The 27,303-nt window shown below is 41.3% G+C and overlaps 7 protein-coding genes and 1 long non-coding RNA gene across 11 annotated transcripts in view; 5 read left to right on the forward strand and 3 right to left on the reverse strand.

Annotated features, from left to right (window-relative positions):
* Window positions 1-493: 493 nt before the first annotated feature.
* LOC129738206 (heat shock protein 70 B2-like) lies at window positions 494-2,751 on the reverse strand. Its single transcript, XM_055729400.1, has one exon. It carries the CDS (start codon window positions 2,584-2,586, stop codon window positions 670-672), a length of 1,917 nt encoding a protein of 638 aa, XP_055585375.1. The 5' UTR covers window positions 2,587-2,751; the 3' UTR covers window positions 494-669.
* A 1,113-nt stretch (window positions 2,752-3,864) lies between these two features.
* LOC129738195 (heat shock protein 70 B2) lies at window positions 3,865-6,071 on the forward strand. Its single transcript, XM_055729389.1, has one exon. The coding sequence runs from the start codon at window positions 4,051-4,053 to the stop codon at window positions 5,965-5,967; it is 1,917 nt and encodes a 638-aa protein (XP_055585364.1). The 5' UTR covers window positions 3,865-4,050; the 3' UTR covers window positions 5,968-6,071.
* A 1,448-nt stretch (window positions 6,072-7,519) lies between these two features.
* On the forward strand, window positions 7,520-8,937 carry LOC129738251 (cyclin-dependent kinase 2). Its single transcript, XM_055729437.1, has 2 exons — window positions 7,520-7,834; window positions 8,101-8,937. The coding sequence occupies exons 1-2, from the start codon at window positions 7,707-7,709 to the stop codon at window positions 8,864-8,866; spliced, it is 894 nt and encodes a 297-aa protein (XP_055585412.1). The 5' UTR covers window positions 7,520-7,706; the 3' UTR covers window positions 8,867-8,937.
* Window positions 8,938-8,997: 60 nt separating this feature from the next.
* Window positions 8,998-10,496, reverse strand: LOC129738245 (delta(3,5)-Delta(2,4)-dienoyl-CoA isomerase, mitochondrial). The gene is made up of 3 exons (XM_055729434.1): window positions 10,233-10,496; window positions 10,125-10,163; window positions 8,998-9,928 (listed from the first exon to the last, which is right to left on the reverse strand). The coding sequence occupies exons 1-3, from the start codon at window positions 10,279-10,281 to the stop codon at window positions 9,063-9,065; spliced, it is 954 nt and encodes a 317-aa protein (XP_055585409.1). The 5' UTR covers window positions 10,282-10,496; the 3' UTR covers window positions 8,998-9,062.
* Window positions 10,497-14,268: 3,772 nt separating this feature from the next.
* On the forward strand, window positions 14,269-18,182 carry LOC129738217 (ileal sodium/bile acid cotransporter-like). Of its 4 annotated transcripts, XM_055729412.1 has the most exons (4): window positions 14,272-14,487; window positions 14,593-14,907; window positions 16,385-17,732; window positions 17,914-18,182. In XM_055729412.1, exons 3-4 carry the CDS (start codon window positions 16,420-16,422, stop codon window positions 18,002-18,004), a joined length of 1,404 nt encoding a protein of 467 aa, XP_055585387.1. In that variant the 5' UTR covers window positions 14,272-14,487; window positions 14,593-14,907; window positions 16,385-16,419; the 3' UTR covers window positions 18,005-18,182. The 4 variants fall into 4 exon arrangements, with proteins under 4 accessions (XP_055585400.1, XP_055585392.1, XP_055585398.1 ...); XM_055729425.1 differs by having other exon boundaries at window positions 14,269-14,907; window positions 17,888-18,182; XM_055729417.1 differs by having other exon boundaries at window positions 14,271-14,911.
* Window positions 18,183-18,604: 422 nt separating this feature from the next.
* Window positions 18,605-19,814, reverse strand: LOC129739186 (transcriptional adapter 1-like). Its single transcript, XM_055730612.1, has 2 exons — window positions 18,912-19,814; window positions 18,605-18,847 (listed from the first exon to the last, which is right to left on the reverse strand). The coding sequence occupies exons 1-2, from the start codon at window positions 19,721-19,723 to the stop codon at window positions 18,721-18,723; spliced, it is 939 nt and encodes a 312-aa protein (XP_055586587.1). The 5' UTR covers window positions 19,724-19,814; the 3' UTR covers window positions 18,605-18,720.
* A 324-nt stretch (window positions 19,815-20,138) lies between these two features.
* LOC129754250 (uncharacterized) lies at window positions 20,139-20,648 on the forward strand. The gene is made up of 3 exons (XR_008738992.1): window positions 20,139-20,219; window positions 20,285-20,390; window positions 20,447-20,648. It is a non-coding gene; the product is annotated as an uncharacterized LOC129754250 (long non-coding RNA).
* Window positions 20,649-23,060: 2,412 nt separating this feature from the next.
* LOC129738260 (GIGYF family protein Gyf) overlaps window positions 23,061-27,303 on the forward strand; it is a 33,274-nt gene continuing 29,031 nt past the window's right edge. Inside the window, exon 1 of the mRNA XM_055729444.1 lies at window positions 23,061-23,387. The gene's annotated coding sequence lies outside the window, so the exon portion shown is untranslated. The remainder of the gene's footprint in view (window positions 23,388-27,303) is intronic.

Here is a 27,303-nt window from a genome sequence, read left to right on the forward strand (position 1 = left end):
GCTCTGGTGGTTCGTGTTTTTATTTAAAAACCATCTGTTTGTAACAAAATTTAAGTTATTCATGCCGTTTATCGCGATCCACGGGGCATCAAATTCAATGTTCAATTACTGAGCGTTCACTTTAGAGTTTGAGCATAGAGCCAGAAAACAGTTTTTGACCAAACTTTCGGCAATGTGACCAGAAACCTACTTTACTTGAAGAAGGATCCGCGATGCCAGGTAAATTTTTGACGTTTTGTAGTTAGGACAAATGTATGGCAGTTTTCAAAAGTTTTCCAAAAGCTTCCTTACTAATCGAAACTCTTTCATGGAAAACATGGTGTCGCTAGTGTTTGCCTAATAAATCCTATCAGATGTCGCTTCTCTTACATGCAGGTTCACTAGTATTTCTAACCTATTATTGTTATCATTAAAGTTTTTTCGAAGAATTAGGTATAGTGAAAAAATTTGTTTTCAATACAGTACAGAAATATGTTTTGGTTTATTCAGTCAATCCCAGAATACAAATGAAAAATGCATCTGTTCGTAATCTCTCAATACTTCTTGTATCTTATAGGTACTAAAATTTTAAACTTAAGTTATTTTTTTAAAAAGATTATCACCATGAATAATATTGTTAACCTAAATTGATAGCAGCTTAATATCATTTGGATACAATAACATCTATCTTTAATCAACTTCTTCGACCGTTGGACCCGAGCGTCCCCCGAAACCTCCGGCTTGTTGTCCACAGCTAGAAGATGCACTGGCATTGGCAGCACCCTGATGCAATTTGGTCATAATCGGACTGCAAACCCCAGTTAGCTCCTGCATTTTATGGTCGATTTCATCTTTATCTGCTATGCTATTTCCGTCCAGCCATCGCAGCGTCTCGTCGCATTTGTCTTTCACCATGGACTTATCGGAATCGCTCAACTTCTCGCCGGCTGTGTCCAAGGATTGTTTCAACTGGAAGCAGTAACCTTCAAGCTGGTTTCGGGCGGCGATTCTCTCCTTTTGCTTTTCATCTTCTTCTCGGAACTTCTCAGCCTCCGACAACATTCGATCGATTTCCGCCTGGCTCAAGCGACCTTTGTCATTTTTGATAGTGATATTTTTCTCCACTCCAGTACTCTTTTCCTTTGCCGAAACATTCAGAATTCCATTTGCATCCATATCGAATGTGACCTCAATCTGCGGAACTCCTCTAGGGGCCGGTGGGATGCCTGATAGATCAAATTGACCAAGACGATTGTTATCTTTGGTCATGGCACGTTCTCCTTCAAATACCTGGATGGAAACTCCTGGCTGATTATCCGAATATGTTGAGAATGTCTGAGTCTGCTTGCATGGGATTCGAGAGTTGCGTTCGATGAGTTTGGTCATGACTCCACCAGCCGTTTCGATTCCGAGCGAAAGAGGAGCTACATCCACCAGCAGGACATCCTGAATCTTTTCGTCCTTGTTTCCACTCAAAATGGCAGCTTGAATAGCAGCTCCATAAGCTACAGCTTCATCTGGATTGATGGACAAATTGAGAGACTTTCCACAGAAGAAGTTTTGTAGCAACGATTGAACCTTGGGAATGCGAGTAGATCCCCCAACAAGGACGATGTCATGAATCGAGTTCTTATCCATTTTGGAATCGGATAGAGCCTTCTCGACCGGATGAAGCGTAGCTCGGAACAAGTCAGCACATAGTTCTTCGAAGCGGGCTCGAGAGATCTTCGTGTAGTAGTCGATTCCATCGATGAGAGCATCAATTTCGATGGTGGCTTCAGTGCTCGATGACAAAGTTCGCTTGGCTCGTTCACATGCTGTTCTCAGGCGTCTCAAAGCACGTGGATTGGTAGATACGTCCTTCTTGTATTTGCGTTTGAACTCATCGACAAAGTGCGATACCATGCGATTGTCAAAGTCCTCGCCACCCAAATGAGTATCACCAGCCGTTGCTCGAACTTCGAAGAGTGATCCTTCGTCGATGGTGAGGATTGAAACATCAAAAGTACCTCCACCCAAGTCGAAAATCAGCACATTCCGTTCGCCTTTGAGATTCTTGTCCAATCCGTAAGCCAAGGCAGCTGCTGTGGGCTCATTGATGATCCTCAGAACATTCAATCCAGCAATGGCACCTGCATCTTTCGTGGCCTGACGTTGTGAGTCGTTGAAATACGCCGGAACTGTGATGACCGCATTGTTGACGCTCTGTCCAAGGTAAGCCTCCGCAGTTTCCTTCATTTTCGTCAGAACCATCGAGCTGATCTCTTCTGGAGCGAAACATTTCCGTTCACCTTTGAATTCCACTTCCAATTTTGGTTTTCCATCGACGTTGATCACTTTGAAGGGCCAGTGCTTGATATCGGCTTGAATCTTCGGATCATCGAATTTACGTCCAATCAATCGTTTGGCGTCAAAAACGGTATTCTTGGGGTTCATCGCAACCTGGTTCTTAGCAGCATCGCCAATCAGCCGCTCGGTGTCCGAAAAAGCCACGTAGCTGGGAGTCGTCCTGTTTCCTTGATCGTTGGCGATAATTTCTACTTTGCCATGCTGGAAAACACCTACACACGAGTATGTGGTGCCGAGGTCAATACCAATAGCTGACATATTGTTTGTTGTATGTGAATGCTTTTTAATTAATTGCCAAATGAAACTTTAGTAAAATGTACTTTTTTATCACTTGATAACACTTTTCACTACCAATTTGTTCTAGCACTTGTAAGAGGAAGTTTTGCGCTTCTAAATTTTCTTCACTTGTTGATGTGTTTTTCTCGCTTGTTTGAATTGAACTGCTCGAGCGAACTCGAATCCCGTGAATTTATAGTGAAAGTCAACATTTCTCGAACGTTCGAGCAGCTTCGGTATGGATTCGAGCAGTTTCGAGAGAGTTCACGAAGAATGGATTTCTTAATAATTAAGATTCACCATCAGTGAACGGGAGTATTTGGAAAATTCGGGAAAATTCATCAGTGGATGTGAAGAGTGAAAAAATCAATCTCTCGAAAGGTGAACACATTTGTTTATAGTTCGGGGGAGGAATCATATATTAGTGTTCCGATTTGGGATGGGATTTATTTAGTATAGCGATAGCGACAGTTTATGATTTCAATCTTTTTTAGCCTACATAATATTGAGTCATTTGTGTAATGTTTTTCCTGTTTTTGAATAAGAAGGCTTACATCACAACGTAGAAAATGGTTTTGCCGTAATTTCAAATGTGTTCAAAAGAAGAAAAAAAAATATTGAAAATCTAGCCAAATACTCGTTGCTTATAATGTAACGTCATAAGAAGTATTTTTGTCATCAATTATAGGAAATTGATCAATGTTGTCACCTATACCCCTCTGGTTTTGAGGACCTCAATTTTTAAGATACATGTTTTTTGACCTCTTAGGTAAAATAATTATTGTTTTACTTATATGTATATGACAAAGATAGAGTGGTATGTGACAAAATAATTAGCAGTATAAATGATGCCTCATATCATTTCAATCATTCAGTTATCAATTTTGCCATTGGTCCCCTGATAGGTTTGAACAGTAGAATTTTCTTTTTTCAAATTGACGCGAACATTACTATAACTTAATACGTTATAATAGGCTTGAGTTTCATTCAATAGTAAACCTCAGTCGACATCTCAATTTCAAACAATTTTCATCAAATCCTTCAAATAAACGAAATGAGATATAAAAAAATCACAAGCCAACGAATTTTCGAGAAAACACCCCAGTCGTGTGCTTGTAATTCAATGCAATATTCATTTTTTATAACCCTCGTGTGGAACTGCTCGAATGAACACCGAAGCCGCTCGAATATTCTAGAAATGATCGCGGCTCCTATATATTCACCAGATTCGAGTTCCTCTCGCCAGTTCAATTCAAACAAGCGAGTGAATCAAATTAAAACAGTGAAGCAAGCAATTTAAAGCAACCAACAAACGAAAGCGTTCAACTGCAATCCGTTAGTGAAAAAGTAATTACAAAGTGCTGAATCAGTAAAAAATTCAAGAGTGAAGTGAAAACCTAAAGGACTGTTTATTCATAAAAAGTCGAAATATAAATTACAAGCAATATGTCAGCTATTGGTATTGACCTCGGCACCACATACTCGTGTGTAGGTGTTTTCCAGCATGGCAAAGTAGAAATTATCGCCAACGATCAAGGAAACAGGACGACTCCCAGCTACGTGGCTTTTTCGGACACCGAGCGGCTGATTGGCGATGCTGCTAAGAACCAGGTTGCGATGAACCCCAAGAATACCGTTTTTGACGCCAAACGATTGATTGGACGTAAATTCGATGATCCGAAGATTCAAGCCGATATCAAGCACTGGCCCTTCAAAGTGATCAACGTCGATGGAAAACCAAAATTGGAAGTGGAATTCAAAGGTGAACGGAAATGTTTCGCTCCAGAAGAGATCAGCTCGATGGTTCTGACGAAAATGAAGGAAACTGCGGAGGCTTACCTTGGACAGAGCGTCAAAAATGCGGTCATCACAGTTCCGGCGTATTTCAACGACTCACAACGTCAGGCCACAAAAGATGCAGGTGCCATTGCTGGATTGAATGTTCTGAGGATCATCAATGAGCCCACAGCAGCTGCCTTGGCTTACGGATTGGACAAGAATCTCAAAGGCGAACGGAATGTGCTGATTTTCGACTTGGGTGGAGGTACTTTTGATGTTTCAATCCTCACCATCGACGAAGGATCACTCTTCGAAGTTCGAGCAACGGCTGGTGATACTCATTTGGGTGGCGAGGACTTTGACAATCGCATGGTATCGCACTTTGTCGATGAGTTCAAACGCAAATACAAGAAGGACGTATCTACCAATCCACGTGCTTTGAGACGCCTGAGAACAGCATGTGAACGAGCCAAGCGAACTTTGTCATCGAGCACTGAAGCCACCATCGAAATTGATGCTCTCATCGATGGAATCGACTACTACACGAAGATCTCTCGAGCCCGCTTCGAAGAACTATGTGCTGACTTGTTCCGAGCTACGCTTCATCCGGTCGAGAAGGCTCTATCCGATTCCAAAATGGATAAGAACTCGATTCATGACATCGTCCTTGTTGGGGGATCTACTCGCATTCCCAAGGTTCAATCGTTACTACAAAACTTCTTCTGTGGAAAGTCTCTCAATTTGTCCATCAATCCAGATGAAGCTGTAGCTTATGGAGCTGCTATTCAAGCTGCCATTTTGAGTGGAAATAAGGACGAAAAGATTCAGGATGTCTTGCTGGTAGATGTAGCTCCTCTTTCGCTCGGAATCGAAACGGCTGGTGGAGTCATGACCAAACTCATCGAACGCAACTCTCGAATCCCATGCAAGCAGACTCAAACATTCTCAACATATTCGGATAATCAGCCAGGAGTTTCCATCCAGGTATTTGAAGGAGAACGTGCCATGACCAAAGATAACAATCGTCTTGGTCAATTTGATCTATCAGGCATCCCACCGGCCCCTAGAGGAGTTCCGCAGATTGAGGTCACATTCGATATGGATGCAAATGGAATTCTGAATGTTTCGGCAAAGGAAAAGAGTACTGGAGTGGAGAAAAATATCACTATCAAAAATGACAAAGGTCGCTTGAGCCAGGCGGAAATCGATCGAATGTTGTCGGAGGCTGAGAAGTTCCGAGAAGAAGATGAAAAGCAAAAGGAGAGAATCGCCGCCCGAAACCAGCTTGAAGGTTATTGCTTCCAGTTGAAACAATCCTTGGACACAGCCGGCGAGAAGTTGAGCGATTCGGATAAGTCCATGGTGAAAGACAAATGTGACGAGACGCTGCGATGGCTGGACGGAAATAGCATGGCAGAAAAAGATGAAATCGACCACAAAATGCAGGAGCTAACTCGGGTTTGCAGTCCGATTATGACCAAATTGCATCAGGGTGCTGCCAATGCCGGTGCATCTTCTAGCTGCGGACAACAAGCCGGAGGTTTCGGGGGACGCTCGGGTCCAACGGTTGAAGAAGTTGATTAAAAATTGAATCAGCTAGTTTTTTTATTTGAATAAATTCTTGTTTTAATGTTAGCTATCCTTTATTTTAAATTTATTTATTGTTAGTGTTATTCATTGTTCCACGAAGACTGAATATGAATAAATAAAAATATGTTTAAATTTCACATTTAGGATTGATATCTTTCTTCGAAAACCTCCAACGGTTAAACCGTAATTTGAGAAGTACGTTACATTTTGTTTATAAAAATGAATAGTTGAGAACGAATCCTGTAAGTAGTGCCTAACCGAAAAGTGTTTTGTGAAAATTTCTCTGAATAAAACACTCAAGGCTTCTCTCTCCTCCGCCTGCTATTTCAGTGTTCTGTTCAGTGAATAATATTAAATTCAACAGTTTAAACTCATCTTATGAAATTTTTTTGATAAAACTTGCATTTTTCATAGAATTTTCTCTAGTGTGACATTCTTGCGTAGAACTATCAACATGGAGACAACCACCTTGATGAAAATTTCGTATAAGTTCAGAACAAAGCATACTTGTTTGTGTTTTTATTCGAAAGTTAACACTAAAAGAGACCGTTTCCAGCAAAAAAGTGAAAATGACCCAAAAGTCACATGGGACAGTCTTGCTTGAAACGGCAGTATATTTGGATAAAATTCAGGGTTTGAATATCTATATATATAAAAATGAATTTCTGTCTGTCTGTCTGTCTGTCTGTCTGTCTGTCTGTTCCCTATAGACTCGAAAACTACTGAACCGATTTGCGCTAAACTTGGCAGGTGGGGGTATTTAAGGCAGGGAAAGGTTCCTATTATAGTTTGAGACCCCTCCCTCTCTCATGAAGGAGGGGAGGGGCTTACCAAAAAAAAGACAAATGTTGGCATAACTCGAAAACAGATCAAGCAAATGGCATCAAATTTGGCATGTGGTGGTATTTGGGTACGAGAAATGTTTTTAAGAATATTAGGTACCCCTCCCTCCTTTCAGTGGCGATTTAGGAAGGGGGGAGGGTGCATGCCTTACAATTTTTTACAAAACTCGAGAACTAATAAAGATATTGGAACCACATTTGGCATGGGAGCACATGAAATGTTTCTATGGTTATTCTTGACCCCTCCCTTTTTCAGTGGGGATATAGGCAGGGAGGAGGGGGGGTATCTATACATTTTATTGCATAACTTGAGAACTATTTGAGCAAATGAAACCAAATTTGGCTTGGAGGAGTATTTGGGTACGAGAAAGGGTTTTAGAAATATATGATACCCTTCTCTTCATTTTGTGGAAAGAAAGAAAGGGGGGAGGGGGCTCTTTTACATTTTCCAGCATAATTGGAAAACTTTAAAGCATATGGATCTAAATTTGGTATGGGAAGGTATTTAAATACGAAAAATGTGACAATTATGATTCCAACGGCAGTACACCGCTATGAACAAAATTCAATGCAACGATAAATTTGAATTAAAACAGTATCACTGCAATAAAAAAAAATCAGATTTGACGGCGTTCATGCGCGGTTCATCCGTATGTTTTGGCGCCAAAAGTGAACTCGTACCAGCTGGTTTGTTTTGTTGTTTCTGCTTTCCAACTGGAAAGCAGCGAGAATTCAGCAACGAATCAAGTTCAGTCTCAATAGAAACGAGGGCGGACAATCCATTCAATCGGTTTTTCTACGTGGAAATTGTGTTTCCTGCATCGACCAATTCAGTATGTCTTCGTGAAATATCCGGATTAGGATTGGAAAGGTTCACCGGGAGCCTCAAGCATGATGCACAAAATCGGCGACTATCAGCGTATTGAGAAAATCGGCGAGGGAACTTATGGCGTTGTGTACAAAGCCAAAGACGTCAACACCCAGAAATATGTCGCCCTCAAGCGGATACGATTGGACAGGTAGGTAGAGAATGAGAATCAGAAATTAGAATCTAGATCAGATGATGTAAGTTATTAGATTTCAGTTACACCTAGAAAATATGAGATTCTCATATTTTCTAGGTATAACTGAAATCTAATAACTTACATGATCGATGTCATAAAATGTGAACTTGATAGGATACCTATTAAACATTTTAATAGGTACATATCTGAAAAAATCTGGTATAATTCGACTACTTTGTCTGGAATCTGAATACCAAATTGATTTTTTCTCAAAATTTCAGTGAAACCGAAGGCGTTCCCTCGACGGCCATTCGCGAGATATCACTGCTGAAGGACCTACAGCACCATTCGGTGGTGGAGCTGTTCGATGTCGCCATCATGGACTCGAGCATCTACATGATCTTTGAATATCTGGACATGGATTTGAAAAAACTCCTCGACAAGTACAAATCTTCCTTCACTGTCAAGTTGGTGAAAAGCTACATGCATCAGATGCTGGACGCGATCGCCTTCTGCCACATGCACCGGATTCTGCACCGGGATTTGAAACCGCAGAACCTGTTGATCGATCGCGAAGGACATCTCAAGTTGGCCGATTTCGGTTTGGCGCGCTCGTTTAATTTTCCGATGCGTACTTATACGCACGAAGTTGTCACGTTGTGGTACAGGGCACCGGAAATCCTGCTGGGAACCAAATTCTACGCCACCGGAGTGGACATCTGGAGCTTGGGATGCATCTTTGCGGAAATGATACTCAAACGACCACTTTTCCCGGGAGACAGCGAAATTGACCAACTGTACCGCATATTTCGAACCATGGGAACACCGGACGAAAGCCGATGGCAAGGGGTGTCCCAATTGCCGGACTTCAAGCCCAAATTTCCCCGCTGGGATCCTCAACCTCCGCCAGAGGAAATCAACCGCTACCAGGCACAATCCGTATTCGAGCAGCTGATGGTATACGATCCCACCAAAAGGATATCGGCCCGGAATGCAATGTTGCTGCCCTACTTTGATGATGTGGAACTGGTACCACCGGGAATATAGGGATCGGGTTTTTCCTTGGGGTATTTTTACTGGTTTCAAGTGTACATTAACTGCCTTCTAACGATGTAATGTCTGTGCAAAGTGTTCTCACTAATATGTAAGCCTTTTTTTACTAATGAAAAGTTAAATAGTACCCATAGGTTACCGATTTTATTATAAAAAAAAGAAACACTTTACTCTTAATGCGCTTGATCAATTACAATTTAGAAAAGATTGGCATCTCGTCCTTTGATTGTTGAGCCATAACAGCATTCATAAAATCTTCGCTTTGCATATTGACCATGTTCATCTCTCGGATTTGATCTAGACCCTCCTGGTTGGTGTGATCCAATGAATAGACCATATTTTTCTTAGTTCCCTGAACTGCAATAGGGCTTTTGCTGGCAATCTGCTCAGCCAACGCAACGGCCTTCCCAATCATATCCTCGCGGTTGGCGAAAACTTCCGAAACCAAGCCACAACTGTGCGCTTCATCGGCCTTGAACTTCCTAGCAGTGAAGCAGAGTTCCCGAGCCAAACTCATACTTCCAATGACTTTTGGTAGGCGCTGTAAAGTTCCCACGTCCGCTGCCATTCCAATATCCACCTCCTTTACCTGAAACCAGGCGTCTCGGGTGCAATAACGAATATCAGCGGCAGTTATCAGGTCCACACCTGCGCCCACACTAGCACCATGAACAGCAGCAATCACCGGCTTGTAGCAGCGTTCCAGGGAACTAATCGAGTCCTGGTACAGCTTGATCATCACTTCAAACAGTCTACCCCGGCGACCAATGTCCTCGATGTCTCCGAGCTGCTGGCCCAGCTTCAACATATCCACCAGGTCGATCCCGGCAGTGAAGTGCTTTGCATTACCTCCGGATAGCACGATTGCCCGGCAGTCCGGATCACCATGCAGCTGGTTGAAGCACTCGCCCAGCTCGATCCACATGCGCTTGTTGAAGGCATTCAGCCGGTCCGGCCGATTCAGCTCCACGTGAACCACGAACGGTTTCGGGGTCGACAGTTTGAGCGTTTCGAAGCTGTAAGACGTCGACGTTGGGGCGGAGCAGAGGGTGCGAGCTACAAAAAAAGTTAACTAATTTAGTTAAATTGTTCATTTATTTTTGACCAAATCTTTTTCGGTGCATCAAGATTTAAGGCTATCTTTGAACGAAGTAATCTTCAAAGTGATTTCATAAACTTATCTCGATAACACTCTATAGGGGTTTAGGACCACCTATTATTTTCAGATTATTGGGCAATAAGTGGCTCTCACCTGTTTGGCTGACTGCAATGGGCAGATTTGGTGACCGATCTGGAATTCAACAAGTGGGTTTTAATCGATTTAGTCATACTAGCTACTACTATTGTCTACCGCACTTACTCAGCATTTTCGGAGACTTTTGGAGCACTACTGATAAGGCACTTTTCATCTTGTTACGCGATAAAATTGTCGGAAGAATCACAGTAGATAAGTTCGATGCTCTCTGGTGTAGTTGAATGAACGAATATCTCGGTCTAAAATGTATTTCGGAGGAAACTGCGATACGTATTTAATCGGACTTTGAACCTATCAAAGTTGTGAAACTCGGTTCCAAAAGTGGCTGGAAAATTTGTAACTGATGAATTGTGGGAAAAAAAGTTAAAAGTTCATGATGAATGAACGTAAAAAAAGGTGTTTGTATGCGAATATGAAGAAGGAGGGATGATAAAAAAAACAGGCGAAACCAAGGGGCTGAAGAAAACAAAAATTCCCGTATCAAGTTTTCGGTCAAGAAACCCGCAGGAAGAAGAAAAATTAAACGAGTGAAACACGTATGGGGCAACATGGCGTCCTCATTGCAAAAATTTCAACCAGAGGCAATTTTTTAACAATCCTTAAAATGATATCTGCGGCTCGGGAATGTCAATCAAAGGGATCTTTGGTAACATTAATAAATTATGGTTGGGCACAAAATGCAGAGTTTTCAGCATAAACATTGTTAAAATCGATTCTAAATCTGCAGTATGACAACAACAGATGTATTTGGCAACCAAAATGTTACCCTATTTCGAGTCTGTTATGGGGTGAAGTGTTTAATTTCGGGAACCACACTGACGTTCTGGTTCCAAAAATTTGGTACGGTGCGTTTGTATGCGATTTGACAGCTGGTTCAGTCCTCTGGGCGAAACCCGAGTTGTATTCGATAACATGAAACGAAATTATAATTATTATAAAGTCTCAGGTTTTTGTCGCAGGTTTCGTGTCTAATTATCTCAACTTTCGAAGCATTTTCCCCGGTCCTAACTTCAAAAGTTTTTTTTAACACGGTTTTCCGCAATAAGCACGCGGGTTTTTTATACGGTTATCGGGAATTAGCACGTTTTTTACACAGTTGATTGTTGAGAAAATTCCGAAGGGTGACATTCAAATCCACTTAGGTGACTTCAACGCAAAAATTGGCTCCGACAATCAGGACCTTGAGCGCATCATGGGGCGCCATGGTCTAGGACAGATGAGCGAAAATGGAGAGCTGTTTGTAGAATTTTGTGGCAACAACAACATGGTGATCGGTGGATCGCTCTTCCCCCATCGACCAGCACATAAGGTCACATGAATGGATGTGGGTTGAAACTTGGAGGATGGTCGATGATCGGAAAAAGGCTAATGGCGGAATTGAGCAGGCATATACCGGGTCAGCCAAAGTAGCCGCCCGTTTACGATATGCGGAGCTGGAAAAGGCAGTTAAACGAGCTTGTAGACGAGACCAGAGAGCCTGGACAAACTTCTTAGCCGAAGAGGGAGAAAAAGCTACCACCAATTGAGATATTCGATTACTTTATGAAATTTCTCGCCGCCTCAGTGGAGCATGGACTAAGGCTAGCTAAAAGACCGAGCAAGTCAGTTATTGACCGATCGAACAGATCAGCTCAAACGATGGACTGAGCACTTCGAACAACTCTCCCAAGTCACGAATAGCGATGGCCAACAGAACCCGCAGCTAGAAGCGCCAACAGTAGGAAGCGCCCTCGCTGGCTGAAATAGAAGCGGCAATCAAATACATGAAATCCAACAAAGCACCTGGGATCGATTGCATCCCTGCTGAAATGTTGAAAACCGACCCTGCCTTGTCAGCACAAATGTTGCACCGTTCTATCGCTGACATCTGGGATACTGTAACATTCCCGGGATGCAGGGTATCCTCGTAAAGGCCCCGAAGAAAGGAGAACTGACAGAGTGCGGTAACTGGCGAGGCACAACGTTGATCCACTGACCATACTGACTGGACAGTCGATTTCGTTTTTTGGATAATTTACGCACTCTGGAATCGATAGTACGCAATATCGATTCCAGAGTGCGCATCGATCGATTTGAAGAAATGCTATCCCAGTTAGAAAGTGCCACCCGACTTTCGCAAAAAACAGGCAACTCAGACGATAAAATCGTGCAAAACAGGTACATTTTTCCTACAGGGCATTTCTACCGGAAAATTTATAGGTTCGCCACCTGCCGTCGGTATTGCGAACCTGCTAAATTTGACGAAAAAAATTAGCCAGAAAATGATCGAATTTTTGTTCTAAGTGTCCTGTCAGTATGATCAGTGGTTGATCTGTACAACCCTCAAAGTGCTCTGCAAAGTGATCCTGAACAGGATTCAGCAGAAAATCGACGCTACACTCCGACGGCAACAAGCTGAATTTCGATCTGGACAATCATGTGTGGACCTCACAACGCTACAAATCATACTGCAACAAATCAACGAATTCCAGGACTCTCTTCTGCTGGTGTTCGTTGATTTCGAAAAAGCATTCGATCGACTTAACCATGAAAACATCTGGGCGGCTCTAAGGCGACGGGGAGTCCCAGAGAAACTGGTCTCATCGAAGCACATTACGAAGCATTTTCTTGTCTGATCCAATCGCTAAAACTGCTGGAGTGCGACAGCGATGTATCTTATCACCGCTACTTTTTTTTAATTGTAATGGATGAGATTCTGACTTAATCGATCGAATGTACACCGAACCGAGAATTGCCGTGGAATACTTTAACAATGGACCAACTGAACAACCTTGACCTGGCACACGATATTGTTTTGCTCGGTCAAACACAACCGCATATGCAGAGCAAACTCGTCGACCTCACCGAAAGCTCCAAGGCAGCAGGTCTCGAAGTCAATGTCGGAAAGACCAAGTCGATGCAGATCAACACAGGAAATACCTCTAGTTTCATGGTAGCTGGGTAACAAGTTGAGAAAGTGGAGTGCTTCCAGTATCTTGGTAGCCAGATAACGCCTGATGGTGGTACCAAGAAAATCATCGAAACCCGGATAAGAAAAGCCCGATTTGCATTTGCACGTCAGATATTTCTACGAACGAAAATTTGAATCTTCAACTCAAACGTCAAATCCATATTGCTGTACGGGTGCGAAACTTGGTGCAGATATGCGGTAACGACGCGGAAACTGCAAGTATTTGTAAACCGCTGCCTGCGGAATATCATTGGTGGCCTGGCAACTGGATCTTAAATGAGGAACTACATCACCAGGCGCTAGAAATAGGGATTCGGGAATGTAAGTGGAGATGGATTGGGCACACGATGCGAAAAAATTAGAACGAGATTTGCAGAGAGGCGCTTGAATTGAATCCAGAAGAACATTGAAGAAAAGGCAGACCTAAAAACTCGTGGCGGCGAAGCCTAGCCGCCGAAATCCGAATTGTCGACGAGCATCTTGACCGGGACCAAGTGAAGACGCTGGCATCGGATCGTCAACAGTGCAAGTCTTATCACGTCACTATGCGCCGGAGAATCGAAAACTTAGCAATTTTTCGAAATAAATAATGATTGTGTTGGTAGTAGGTACTTAAGGATTATTCGATGATTTGTAGTTGCAGGCTTCTTCGCTAAAAAGTATTCGTTAAAGTTATGCGATGAAAATTATAAACTCAAATAGTTTGAGCGCTTTGAAGCACCCCTAAATCAACTCCGATTTTGCTGAAATTTAACAGTTTTAAGAGCCAATCCAAAAAGTGTATGCATGGTCGGTTTCGAGATTCTACATGACCCTATTCGCTGCCAGCCTAATACCCAACAATCGTTTAAAAAGCGAATCCAAAGTACATAAGACTATTATAGACAACTGAACAACAACAAACAACATATTTTGTAAAAAAAAAACAATATTAATTAAAATAAAAAAAAAATTTTGTTCTATTTCGACCATTTTGACCATTGAATAGTGCGAATACCAACGCAATTCATGCGGGCGAAATTCACGCCCATTTTTTTGTTTATATGTTCACCCCGTTCACCCTGTTCACGTCATCAAAATTCATTCATGTCAAAGTGTGTGTTTCATGAAAACGCTGTTTTCCGCCCGTAGGGGGTGGGGACAGGAGGGCCCACTGAAGAAATTGCAGTAGTAGTAAAGTCAGTTCGAGTAGACGGAAATGTAAATAGCGCTGTTTTAGTTGGCTACTAGCCACTGCTACGAGTGGATCTTACTAACGTTAGGATTGAAGTAAATTACTACTTTAGTTATAAGGCTAAAAAGCCGAGCCTCTTTGCAATTCCAGAACATAAATCCCATAACTCGAATATGACAAATTGATGTTTAGAGTGGTACATCAGATTGCGAAAGTAAACCTGTTTTTTTGTAAAAGTGAGTTGTGTAAAAATCTTCCAACAAACTAGAAACAAGATTTATAATTTTATATCTCTAACACAATAATAAAAATTAAAAAAAATCATACGAATTAATCTTCAGGCCCGATGTGATGGTTTGTACTTAGTAATAAAAACCACAATGATGTAACAGCCGCAACTTAGTGGAAATCGTGAGTCTCAGGTTTCAAGAGATAAAAGTAGGTAGTTCGTGTCAGTAGTGCATGTGTATCTCACTTTGTTTTGAGTCTAAACAACACTGAGCGTCGTCGTTCGTAAGTAAGTGTTGGCTTCAAGAAGGTATATCTAAGGATCGAGACGAGCCGCATTCCCTTATGCAAATATATGCGAATAATTTTCAATTGATAACAATTGGCGACGGTGACGCAGCTTCTCTTATAGGACTAACTTGTCACGGGTGAGTGAGTGCCTATTTTTTTTTTTTTTTTTTCGTCTAGTCATTTTTGGGACCAAACAATCATTTAACGCCATACCTTATTCATAAAAGTAGCCCACCAATAATCGATGCACTTTGAGGGATTCTCACGCAAAGATACCGGTCTTGCGTGCGCTATTGAAGATAGCTGATTATCATTCTGTACATACTGTCTATTTCTGTATGGATGTGGTCATGAGGCCTCATTGTGTTTCGGAGACGGTCGAAGGGATAAACTAATTCACTAGTAGTGGCTTACTACACATTACTCTGGCGAGTATTATTACTCTGTTAGTGTAGTTACGTTCCCGTATGAAACTTTAAGTGTTTCGTTAAGTTGTACGGAGAATTAGAAACCCAATTTGTAAGGCCTCGCAAAACACCGCAGAATACTAACATAAGTTGATTGCCGGAATGTTCTAACACTCACACATTTAGATTATTGCATTATTGACCTTGACTTAGACTGTGACTTCAATAGCTAATCTCCTTAGAAAAAAGATTGTAAACCACAAAAATACAAAAAATGTACTGAGGCTTAAATGTTAAAAATAGGCATTATTAAGTAGTAAGTACAAACATACTTGTTTTGTTTATCAATTCTTACTGACGACAAATAGTATAAAACTGAATTAAATTACAAAAATTTGAAAAATTGTAAAATAATCAATACACTCACCGTATCTAAGATTTGTCTCTCGACACAAAAATTTGAGAACTGGTTTCGGGTCGCTAAATCTAAATATTTCTTAGTTTTCCTCCAAACGCTCAGCTTTTTTAGAGCAAAGATTAGCTGTAAAAAAAATTGAAGGCTTCGTAATATTTTTGGCTAACCTTTGTCCCCGAAACATTTATGTTTTTTGAAACTTAAATTGGAAAAAAACGTAACTGCATTTCCTTAAGCTCATCACAAATGAAGAGCTTAAGATTAGAAACTTCAATGATACTTGGCCTTTTTTTCTTTTTTTTTTTTGTCCTATTTCAAAAGAAACAAGAAACATTTGGCTTTTCGAGTAAAGCTCCAAAGGTAATTAACATCTAGGTCATCGATATCATTATAGTGTGCATAGCTTCAACTTTTTCCTAATTACCTTTCAATGACAACCCCTTCTCGTTACAGGATCAATTTTTAAACGAGTTTAATGACTCGACCAACACGCAACTGGGAAGGTGTCTTTTTTTTCGGGATTTCCATTCTCTGGGATTATTCATCCCTAGGAAGGTGTCTTCCATTTTTTCTTTCCCCTTTTAATACTAAATTGAGGAATTAATAAGAAAAATGTCACCCATTGATAGGCTGTCTATGCTGTCTCTCAAACTTGACTGACCCCACTCAACCATCCCAGGTGGGGACTATTTTAATCTTCTTCATCACCTCAGCACTCGACACGTACTCGTTTATCAGTTGAGTTAGTAATCCTTCTAATAACTACCGTTGATTTCTTTCTTTTCACCCTAGGAACAGTAACCTAAACCATTAACGAGCCAATTAACATGGCCTGTCCACTGCTCAGTTTGGTGATGTTTCTGATAGTGCTGGTGCTGCAGCTGGTCACCTACTGTAAGGCAGCGCTGGTCGCGCTTCCGGAATCCGGTGCTCGCGATGAGCCCACGCTTGGCTGGAACGTGCAGTATGATCCGAAGAATCTTACGCTACATATGCATACGGTTGGCAACATAAGCCTGGTGCTGGATGGCTTGGACCCGACACAGTTGGGCAATGATGCGTTGATTCAGTTGAAAAGCGACCGGGAACATGTGGCGACGATCGTTGGCCAAGGGTTCATACCGGTGGTGGAGCTGAAGGATGGGTCCTACCAGGGCCAGTTCAATGTGTCGGCTGGGTTTCTTGGTTCTTCCAATCTGTATGTGGAAGTGACCAAATCGGACAACCGGACAGAGCAATCCGATCAAAAGTTACCGATAACCGTGATACGTGAGCAACGGGTTATCGATACAGTTTTCACGGCTTCGGTTGCGATTCTGGTGTCAATTTTGTATATTAACTTTGGGGCTGCTTTGGACGTTCCCACCTTGAAAGCGATTATAGTTCGACCGATTGGACCAGTCATTGGATTCCTAGCTCAGTTCCTTTTTATGCCGGTGCTCAGTTACGGTTTAGGGAAATTGCTATTTCCAGACAGCTACGAGCTGCAGCTGGGATTGTTCTTTACCGGTGTGTCCCCAGCAGGGGGAGCTTCGAATATCTGGACCGTGGTGCTGGGCGGCAATTTGAATCTCTCGCTAGCGATGACCACCATAAGTACCCTAGCCGCGTTTGGGATGATGCCCTTGTGGATTTTTTCTCTAGGTCGACACATTTTCAACAGTGCTAACCTGCAGGTACCCTACCGAAATATAGCTACTTTCGCCGTCGGATTGGTCGTACCCGTGGGAATTGGCTTGCTTATTCAACGCTACAGTCCCCGAACGGCACAAATCCTCGTACGCATCCTGAAGCCCATGTCGGCCGTTCTGATCCTTTTCATCGTCATCTTCGCCATCGTCACCAATCTGTACCTTTTCGAGCTGTTCTCCTGGCAAATTGTCACCGCCGGCTTGGGGCTTCCCTGGATCGGGTACATCTTCGGCTTCCTGGCCAGTAAGGCGGCACGTTTGCCCACAACCGATGCGCTGGCCATCTCAGTCGAAACCGGCATCCAGAACACGGGCATTGCCATCTTCCTGCTCAGGTTCTCGCTGGATCAACCGGCGGCCGATCTGACCACGGTAGTGCCGGTCTCGGCTGCCATCATGACCCCATTCCCGCTGATGGCACTCTGGGCGGTGTTGAAAATACGCGAGCGGTGAGTACTACCAATTGCCCTCTTTCTGGGTAGCCCCGATGTAACTTTATCCTAAATGTTGTATAGATTAGTAATTTCCGGTTGAAAACAGTCGGGTGACCCAAGAAAGAGAGTTAAAAGGTGAAAAGATTCGAACCGTCCAATCCTCATACAAGTACGTTTCCATCTACCTCCTTTCCAGATATACGGTACACAAGCTTGAGGTGATGCCGAAGGATTCCAGCCGACATGCGCTAGCAGGTGAAGAATCCTCTCGAAGTATCGAGGAGTGATGGTTCAGTGGCATCGACTTAAGAAAACCACTCATCAGCTGGACTAAACCGACGAAGAGTGTTTGGGACCAAAATCGAACAACGTGAAACGTTTTGTTTTTTTTTCCTTCTTGCAATAACGTTGATGTTTAGTATTATGCGTAGACTTTGTGGAAAGTAAAATGAATATCTATCAGGATTGATTTGTTAATTTCATGCATCTATCCGAATAACCGGAAATTACATGAAAAGCACCGAAATTCTGAGTTTTATATCTCGACAAGCAGTGAACCAAAACCTACAAATTTTATATTTTTTAATTTATTAGGGATTATGTACTTCGATGTACCACGAAATCACAGGTAATATTTACAACTTAAGAGTACCCAATTCTCGTAGAACATTTGCGTAGTTTTTTATTCGAGATTTTCATCTTCGAAGATGATTCATTCTTTTATCTCGTATTCGGTCCGTCAAGTGTTAACAAAGTTCTACCCTTACTCAAATGAAAAATTATATGAAACTGACGATAACTGTCATTTTATTGAACGTCATTTCATATCAGTAGGCTCAAGGACTGTTCTTTTCGGTTCATTTCTAATCAAAACGAATTTTTGCGATTATTTGATGATGTGTATAGAAAAAATAAACAGAACTAAATTCTAAAAATACCTAGGTACTTACCTACTTTATAACGAGAGCACCGAAGCGAGTTGAATGACAAACCTATGCGTATTCTACGAGAGCAAACTGGATATCCGCTCCATGTTCATCGAGTACACCGAATGGGACGATATGACGTTCCGGTTCAGCAGCGTCTTGTAGACGTCGTACACGGTGATCTTACGCTTCTGGTTGGGATACCTGGAATATTTATGACACATTATGTTTATGTTACAAATAGCGGATGATTTTTAAAAATGCTTACGGTTCTCCGCATGAAGCCAAAAATTGCGACTCCCCGGCCGCCGGCTTCAGATAGCAAACGGTGGTAATTTCTTTGTCCAGCTCCATCGGTTCGTCATCAACCTTTTGCTTGGTAACCGTATTTCGTACAAAGGGATGCGGCAGCTGATGGCCAACGTCGTACAAAAAGGTCCCATTGGAAGAAGTCCGGTAGTGCTTCCGCCGTAAAATTATCGCCGTCAAAATGTTCTTAAGCAGCACCTGAACCGACTGGACTACCATATCGACCGCGCTATCATCGACGTTGGTCAAACCATTCTCCCAAGCCCCCACCAGCAGACGGCCCAAAACCAACCCATTATCGGGAAGAAATAGCTCCTGAGATGCGTAACGAATCGTCGGAACCGCTGCACTTTGGTTTGCCATTTGCTCGTAGTCCACCAGTTCTTTCGGAATGTACTCGTGCACCGAAACCGGTTCGAAGGTTGAACGATCCGACGATGTTTTCGAGGACCGTTTGCGCTTTTTGGACGAGCTGCCACTGCCGCTTTTGCCACCCGAACTGGATTTTCCATCGCCGGAATAGCCCTGGACACTGGCCGGTGGTGATACCGCATCAATTTTGTTTAGCATGGCCAACAGGAATCGGTTATGCAGGTGCATTTGGTCGGCACTGAACAACCGGCGGCATTCGAGATCAAATTCTTCTTTTGTCGACTTTTTCCGAAACCACAGCTTCATGTTGGCGAGATAGAGAGGCCATTTTTCCCCCAAAGCAAGCATCAGTGCTTGCTTCGCTGTGAGCACCGGATCAACAGATTCAGCGGTCGTCATTTGTGAAACGAATTCGCGAAACTCCCGCACTGAATTTCACAAATTTTTCACGGAAAATTTCTGTTGATTTTTCACACGAAAACAGCGAGAAAACTTATGTTCTAAAATTAGAGCTGGGCGAAATGAAGTTGTACTAAAATTCAAAGGCATATTTTTCGAACATAGTTTGAGGGATAGGACACAAAAATATAACACACTCTTGAACACTCTAAGAAAATTGTACATAGTGGTACCGTTAAAATTACATATTTTGGAGTTCGACAACTTTTACGTAGAAATGAGTTTCAGAATTTACATACTTTGTCAGTTCTTTCTGTTCTACAAAACCCACTCTGTGGAAGAACTGCAAATTCAGTTATTTTGTAGTTGACGGCGTTTTGCTTCTCACTCGCACCACCAGAAAGTCAGACTGTGATATGCATCCTACTTGCGCGCACGCAACAACTTTTGCAGAACTTCCCCAAAAGTCTATGCGAAAACTTCAAAATTTCTGTCGGTAAGTTTGGTAACATATATTTCTGCTAGATTTTTTTTTTCTTCAATTCATCTCCATAATTTTAGGATAGTTGTTGGTTTCCAGAAGCGACATGAAACGCTGACATCGGACGATTCCACAATCTGATTCCACCATAGTTGCGACCGCAACCAAGAAAGCCAAAAATAAAAGGTAATATTTCTATCTTTTTGTTTAACAATTTTGTTAACCATTTTTTTATTCAATAGGATCTTCAACTTCACCCGCCAGTCGACTGTTGAATAACATCCTGCCCCAGAAATTGAATCTCAAGGACACGAGCTAAAAAACCGATGTTCTGGTGTGACAAATCCCATCAGGGTGGTTTCCAGATTATCCATCATGATTATGTCCAATTCAATCTACAACTAAAAAATGTATTTCTCGGATGAACTGAAGACAGTTGGCAAAAAAAAACAGTGGCCGGAAATGATGGAGGTGATATTCGAAAACAAATTACTGTACTCATCTTTACACTTTGATTTGATGGACAATAAATTATCATACTCAAATCAAATTTCAATGAATTTGAAATAAAATATCCCTGCTTCTTAATTCCAAATTAGAATTTTGATTTTTTCCGATTTCATGTGAATTTAACATACTTTTCAGTTTCCAGAGCTCTACGTTCTTTTGCGTACTTTTTACATACTGCTATGTACAAGCCTATGTTACATACTTTTTCGTATCACCATTTTTACATACTGGTGGCTTCCTGCACTTACGGGTTGTTTTGACTACTTTTTACTTACTTTTGTGTAAGATTTTCTAAGGGTGAAAGCACTTTGATCAAATCGTTCAAAATAACAGTGTTGCTGATAGAATGAGTTCTGTCGCCAAATTTGATTTTATAGCATTTTCACCCATTGGAACCTTTTTTCTTCAGACTTGCCACCACAACATTCATAAGTTTGGCATACTATAGCGGTATACCGCAATTCTGCAGATGTGCGGCAAAATTCATCAGATGTGCGGCAAAATTCATAAAGTGTGCGGCAGAATTCATCAACTATGCAGAAAATTCACCAGATGTGCGTTCCATCTTTATGATTTCCCATTTACATATAGGATTCGATGAATACTTCATACCTCTGGTCCAAACTGATATAGAATTTAAAAATACTTTGAAATTTTTAATTTGAACTTAATCTGCATTAAAATTCACTCCATTTTGAATAGGCGTAACTTCACGTTCCAACGAAAATGCATCAACAGGAAGTTTCGCCCAATTGAATTTTATCAATTTTTTGAAAGTTTTAAGTAATTTTAAAATGAAACCGCGTTTAATAGGTAAAGTGCAACCGCGTGCATCCGGAATGACCGTTAACTCGATTTGTTTACATTTGGCAGTTTCGCCCTTTTTAAATGTTACGCTAGAATTCACTCCATTTTGAATAGGCGTAACTTCACGTTCCAACGAAAATGCATAAACAGGAAGTTTCGCCCAATTGAATTTTATCAATTTTTTGAAAGTTTTAAGTAATTTTAAAATGAAACCGCGTTTAATAGGTAAAGTGCAACCGCGTGCATCCGGAATGACCGTTAACTCGATTTGTTTACATTTGGCAGTTTCGCCCTTTTTAAATGTTACGCTAGAATTCACTCCATTTTGAATAGGCGTAACTTCACGTTCCAACGAAAATGCATCAACAGGAAGTTTCGCCCAATTGAATTTTATCAATTTTTTGAAAGTTTTAAGTAATTTTAAAATGAAACCGCGTTTAATAGGTAAAGTGCAACCGCGTGCATCCGGAATGACCGTTAACTCGATTTGTTTACATTTGGCAGTTTCGCCCTTTTTAAATGTTACGCTAGATTTGACACTGATCGATTTCTTCGAGAAACTTAGTAAAACCACTGACCATACTGACTGGACACTCGATTTCGTTTTCTGGATAATTTTTCCAGAAAAAAAAAACAAAAAAAAACATTTTTCCAACAGTACGTAATGTCGATTCCAGAGTGCGCATCGCGATCGATTTGAAGAAATGCTATCCCAGTTAGGAAATGCCACCCAATTTTAAAAATAAAACACGCAATTTCTACGATAAAATCGGGCTAAACAGGACCATTTATCCTACAGGGCATTTTTTGTCAAATTTTTCAGGTTCGCCACCTGCCGTCGGTATTGCGAACCTGAAAAAGCTGACAACAAAAAATTAGACAGAAAATGGTTGAATTTTTGTTCTAAGAGTCAAGTCAGTGTGGTCAGTGGTAAAACTTTACGGTTTTGATTAACGAGCCTATAATCTCTTTAGTTTTGATATATAATATGGTTTTGATATAATATGATATTATGTAATTGCATGCTTGCCAAGAAATTTTAAGGGCAACTTTTACACATCTATTCTTTTGGGTCCAATTGTTATCGTTAAAAATTGATCCGATCCAGTGGCAAAAAGATGACAATCCTACGGTTTACCAGCTAAGAAAAGTGTTAAAATGAGTCCAAACATTATAATTTAATCTTTTTCTGGGTTAGCTGTTCAATGTCTTTGGATTTTCATCAAAATGATTGAATAGAAGAAAAACATTTTGCTTTTATTTTCCTTTTTTCTCAAAATTGTATTGTCGGATTCATGCGTGTAAGGATGTACTAAAATTAGACCATTTCCCAACTGTCAGTGTGGTTGTCAAAGTTTTCGAACACCGCGCTGTCCTATCCCCCGGAATGGTAAAATTTAGCACTTTCGAAAGCTGCTTTCCCGCTCTTGCGCAATGAAAAAGATATCAGGCCTGCTCGCTTTGGCCAACGTGTAGAGCCGACCCGATCCGAAATTTCGACGTTGACCACGAACAAGAGGGGCAAGCAGCCATCAGCCAGCTAGTGCCGAAGTTAGTACTAAATTTTCCATTCATGGTGTTTTTGTTGTCTCTCAAACACGCAGGCGGCGGTATTTTCTTCTTGCGCGACGATTCTCCACACAAAAGGCATATTTCCGTGCTCTGAAATCGCGTTCTGGTTCGGTCGATCGGCTACGATTATCCCCCGAAAGATACACGGGAGTGTTCCGGATATTGTGCGCGAGGGGCGACAAGGATTTGTGGCTGTAGTTTTTCCTCCTGAGGAGGGCGTCGAATGCGCGTGGAATTTTCTTGCCAGCAGCACTAGTTCGGATTACGGGAAGAGAGAAGAAAAAAAAAGGCAAGGTAAGGTAGCGATGGCCGATTAAAATTCACCATTCGGATCTGGTAAAAGAAATGGTGCAACTGGGAAATGGCACCGAGCGGTTCGGTTCCGGTGGGTTTTGATGACGAATCATCCGAAAATAACGGGTAAAAGGGGATTTTTTTTAATGTCGTATCTGGTCAATACGATTTCCTCCATCCGTCCATTGGCTTTAGGACTTTTTTCATGAACCGTGTTTTTTTTTCATTTCTAGTAGGGATGAGTGTGTGTATGTGCGAAACAGGTCTGGCTTAAAATCTGGTTTTTTGACGTTCCTGCTGCTTTCGCGAATTGCAATATCTTTCAATAAGTTTTCTCCTGCCCTTGCTATTGCATTTAAGACCGAATTCCCATGGTACACGACTCGAGAATGTCCCGAAATAAGCCTTTAAATTTTGGATTAAATTCGTGAATTTTCTAGGTTAGGCAAGTGTCAAATTCATGAGCAATCGAAGCAATCACACGGAAGAAAAAAGTGATTGCGTGAATTGAGCTGAGGTAAAATATTTCGGCTAGCACTTTTTCTCTCAAATGAAAACGATCCGCTTCCGGGATCAACACGGGACAATGGAACTCCCATTTTGCCTTTCCCGTGAAGCTACATGAATGATAAATTGCATTTCAGGACCACCCGATCTCCCTATGGGGATTAGCTCTCGCCTTGCTTTGGGGATGATCATTATTTTATTGTACGTGGTCGACGTCAGACCTTCAAATCGCTCAAACCAAAGACGGACAGCTACGTTTGTTGCGTGAAAATATAGATAGTACGAAGGCTGTCGTCTTTCGTATAGACCTGTACCTACCTACGTTGACAATTTATTCCTTCCCGCAGCCATGGTTTGACACGCAGTTGCAACCCAATTTGTGACGTCATGCGAGGAGGGTTTTGTTTTTATTATTGAACTAGTGATTGTATTTTACCCAGCATATTAAAACAAAACTGTATAGCAAACGTTATACTTTATGGCAAACTATATACTTTACTGCTTAATAGAAAGTCTTCTATTTCGATTAATATAAAATCTATAATGTAATGTTAATGTACTTAAAACTCAATAAATGAACTAACCCGTATAACAATGAATGTTTGTCTGTCTGTTGCTTATAGACTCGAAAACTAATAAAACTGAAGAAGGGAAGGGGGGAGGGGTTTCCATATAAATTTGAAAAAAATGGACAACCCATACAACTTTTAAGCATCCATTGAATTTTCTACAAACAAAAAACAATTTTTTTTATCATGAATTAATTTATCGTAATGTTTGACAAGTTTTGACAAATTCAGATGATTTATTTTGTATTGAAATCCTCTGATATTGTTGAAAAGAGGGGTCCCATATGAAATTTATATAAACTAGACAGAAATCAAACAATTTACAAACTCTAGTGTTATCACATATCATAGTTTTCAAGTAATAAGATGAATTAAAAAATTATACCGTGTCTTCCATATTTGTAAAGGAGGGCACTCATACAAAATACCCATGAATATGACAAAACTTGAATCATTTTTAAGACGCCTTATACATCCATCAAAATGGAAACACCCTCTTGTATGAACAGGCAGTCATAATGACGTGAAATTTGTTATCTGAGGGTTTAAAGGGTCAAGGATGGATTATGGAACGGGGGCTTCCATACAAAATCAACTCAAAATGGGACACACCTTGAAAAATTTTAAAGCTATATTACATAATTACAATTTTTTCACAAGCATGTTTAGACAAAAAAAAGTTGATTTATTATACAGAATTACCCCTCCAACTTTTGAAACTGGGGGCTCCCATAGAAAGTTTTCTAAAATACGACATAACACAGAAAAAAATTCATGTGATAATCATGAAAATAGGTACACATGCAAGTTTAGATATGGTGAGAAATTTTTTTTACTTTGTACCAATACAAACGAGCGATTATAATAACGTGAAATTCGCATCGTAGTCATTTTTAAAATATTGTGTATTATGTTCTTTTCAATTTTCGTTAATTTGCTGGTAAAAAAGAAAGTTTTTTTTATGATAGAAAAAAACAGTTAAAATTTCAAAAAAAAAAATGGGCAAAATAATTTTTTTTTTAATTCACAAATGGTTTTATTAAGGCATTTTACTTATGAAGTTTTTATGTGCCGGGAGTATTGTTCCTAACTTTGGGTTAGTAAGAGGGGGGCCGTAATCGTCGCGGCTACTCAACTGTTATTTCAAATCTTAATATAGGAAAGGAAAGCGGATTAACTGGGGTCACTTCCAAGAACAGTTTCTGTTAGGGTCCGGTGATGGCTTCCTGTAGCTATGGTTTCGATAGCTAAAAAAATAAAGTGTCCAACTTAAAAATCAATATAATTTCGATAAGTTTCCATCGCGAGGCCCCTCGAATTTGTTTGTGTATTTTGACGTTTTATAAACAACTGGCTTGGCTCTGGAATATTCAAACAAGTGTCTACATTCGAATAAGTTGTAAAACATGGAGAACGCATACATTCCTGGTTCCATTCCGTTGTCCATCCGGAAACTGGTGGTTCGTGATGTCAATAACGGCCAAACGCACCGGGAAGTGGCCAAGCACTACGAAATAAACAAGACAGCGATATCAAAAATCATGAAGAAGATGAAAACGTTCGGATCGGTGGTAGATCGCCCGGGAAGAGGACGGAAGCCCAAAACAGATGCCAGAACGGAAAATCAAAAATTACGATCCGGTAGATACAGAAAGAGCTCCAACTTTCGGTATCACGTCGTACTGTCCGTCGTCGCATCCAAGCGAAGGAGTATCATAGCAGGATCGCAGAAAGAAAAGGCCTTTCATCAGCCAGGTGAACAAGGCTAAGCGGCTCAAGTTCGCCAAGAAACACGCCGATAAACCGCTCGAATACTGGAAAACAGTGTTGTGGACCAACGAATCCAAATTCGAGCTAGTCGAGTGAGGAGCTCCAAGACCGCCACATACAAGGAACAGTCAAGCACGGAGCGGGTAATATGATGGTGTGGGGGTGCTTTTCTCAGGGTGGGGTGGGCAGTTTGGTAAAAATTGACGGAATCATGATGACTGAGTCAAATTGCAATATCCTGCGGGAAAACCTCGAGGTATCCCTCATCAAGACGGGCCTAGAAGAGCACTTCGTTTTCCAGCAGGATAATGATCCGAAGCATACACCCAATCTGACGAAGTCATTTTTCCGTTCCGGCCGCATCAAACCCCTTGAATGGCCCCCACAAAGTCATGATCTGAACCCCATAGAACATCTGGGCCATCCTCGATGCTCGGATTGATAATACTGGTGTGACAAATAAAAAAATTTATTTTGATGCCCTGGAGCGTGCGTGGGAAGAACCATTTGAAGCTGAAGGAGGATGTTCCGTTAAGGCCTTATTTGCTAATGTTTGATGACTTGGTCCAGCAAATGAAGACGGCCGGCGCAAGAGTCGATGAAGCGGTTGAAGTCATTTTGCTGTTCCAAACGTTTCCAGATTAATTTCATTTCCTGGTAACGGTGCTGAAAAACATTCCGGAAAAGGATTTGACCATTGACGATTTCAAGTAACGCCTACAGACCAAAGATTTGAAGCGGATGGAACGTAGCGAAGGTCTCGGGGAACTGAAACAGCTGCTTTTTGGCTGATAGGACACGAAATCCATTCAGGTTCCAGGGCAAATGCGGAAGGTGAGGTTCTCTCGAGAGAATTGCCGTCAGAGGTCTATGAGTAAAGCTTATTCAGTCTGCCAAAAAGGTGGTTTTAAGCGAGATGGTGGCAAGTTTATTTTCAAGCTTGATTCGGCTTGAAGTGATCATTTCGTGAACACGAAAAACGTTTTCTCGAAAAAACCGCAACTTGACTCAACCAATCACCATCATCGTAGCGAAGGATGGAGAATCGATTGTCGCTCGTCAGGTTAAAG

Source organism: Uranotaenia lowii, chromosome 1 (assembly GCF_029784155.1).
Source record: "Uranotaenia lowii strain MFRU-FL chromosome 1, ASM2978415v1, whole genome shotgun sequence".
NCBI classification, from domain to species: domain Eukaryota; kingdom Metazoa; phylum Arthropoda; class Insecta; order Diptera; family Culicidae; genus Uranotaenia; species Uranotaenia lowii.

Coding starts and splice junctions, on each gene's coding strand:
- LOC129739186 (XM_055730612.1), bottom strand. CDS start 19,723: ATGACGACCGCTGAATCTGTTGATCCGGTGCTCACAGCGAAGCAAGCA. Junction 18,848..18,911: donor TTGGCTTCATGCGGAGAACC/GTAAGCATTTTT, acceptor TAAATATTCCAG/GTATCCCAACCAGAAGCGTA.
- LOC129738217 (XM_055729417.1), top strand. CDS start 16,420: ATGGCCTGTCCACTGCTCAGTTTGGTGATGTTTCTGATAGTGCTGGTG. Junction 17,733..17,913: donor GTGTTGAAAATACGCGAGCG/GTGAGTACTACC, acceptor CCTCCTTTCCAG/ATATACGGTACACAAGCTTG.
- LOC129738195 (XM_055729389.1), top strand. CDS start 4,051: ATGTCAGCTATTGGTATTGACCTCGGCACCACATACTCGTGTGTAGGT.
- LOC129738251 (XM_055729437.1), top strand. CDS start 7,707: ATGATGCACAAAATCGGCGACTATCAGCGTATTGAGAAAATCGGCGAG. Junction 7,835..8,100: donor AAGCGGATACGATTGGACAG/GTAGGTAGAGAA, acceptor TCAAAATTTCAG/TGAAACCGAAGGCGTTCCCT.
- LOC129738245 (XM_055729434.1), bottom strand. CDS start 10,281: ATGAAAAGTGCCTTATCAGTAGTGCTCCAAAAGTCTCCGAAAATGCTG. Junction 10,164..10,232: donor AAAGTCTCCGAAAATGCTGA/GTAAGTGCGGTA, acceptor GTTGAATTCCAG/ATCGGTCACCAAATCTGCCC. Junction 9,929..10,124: donor CATTGCAGTCAGCCAAACAG/GTGAGAGCCACT, acceptor CTTTTTTTGTAG/CTCGCACCCTCTGCTCCGCC.
- LOC129738206 (XM_055729400.1), bottom strand. CDS start 2,586: ATGTCAGCTATTGGTATTGACCTCGGCACCACATACTCGTGTGTAGGT.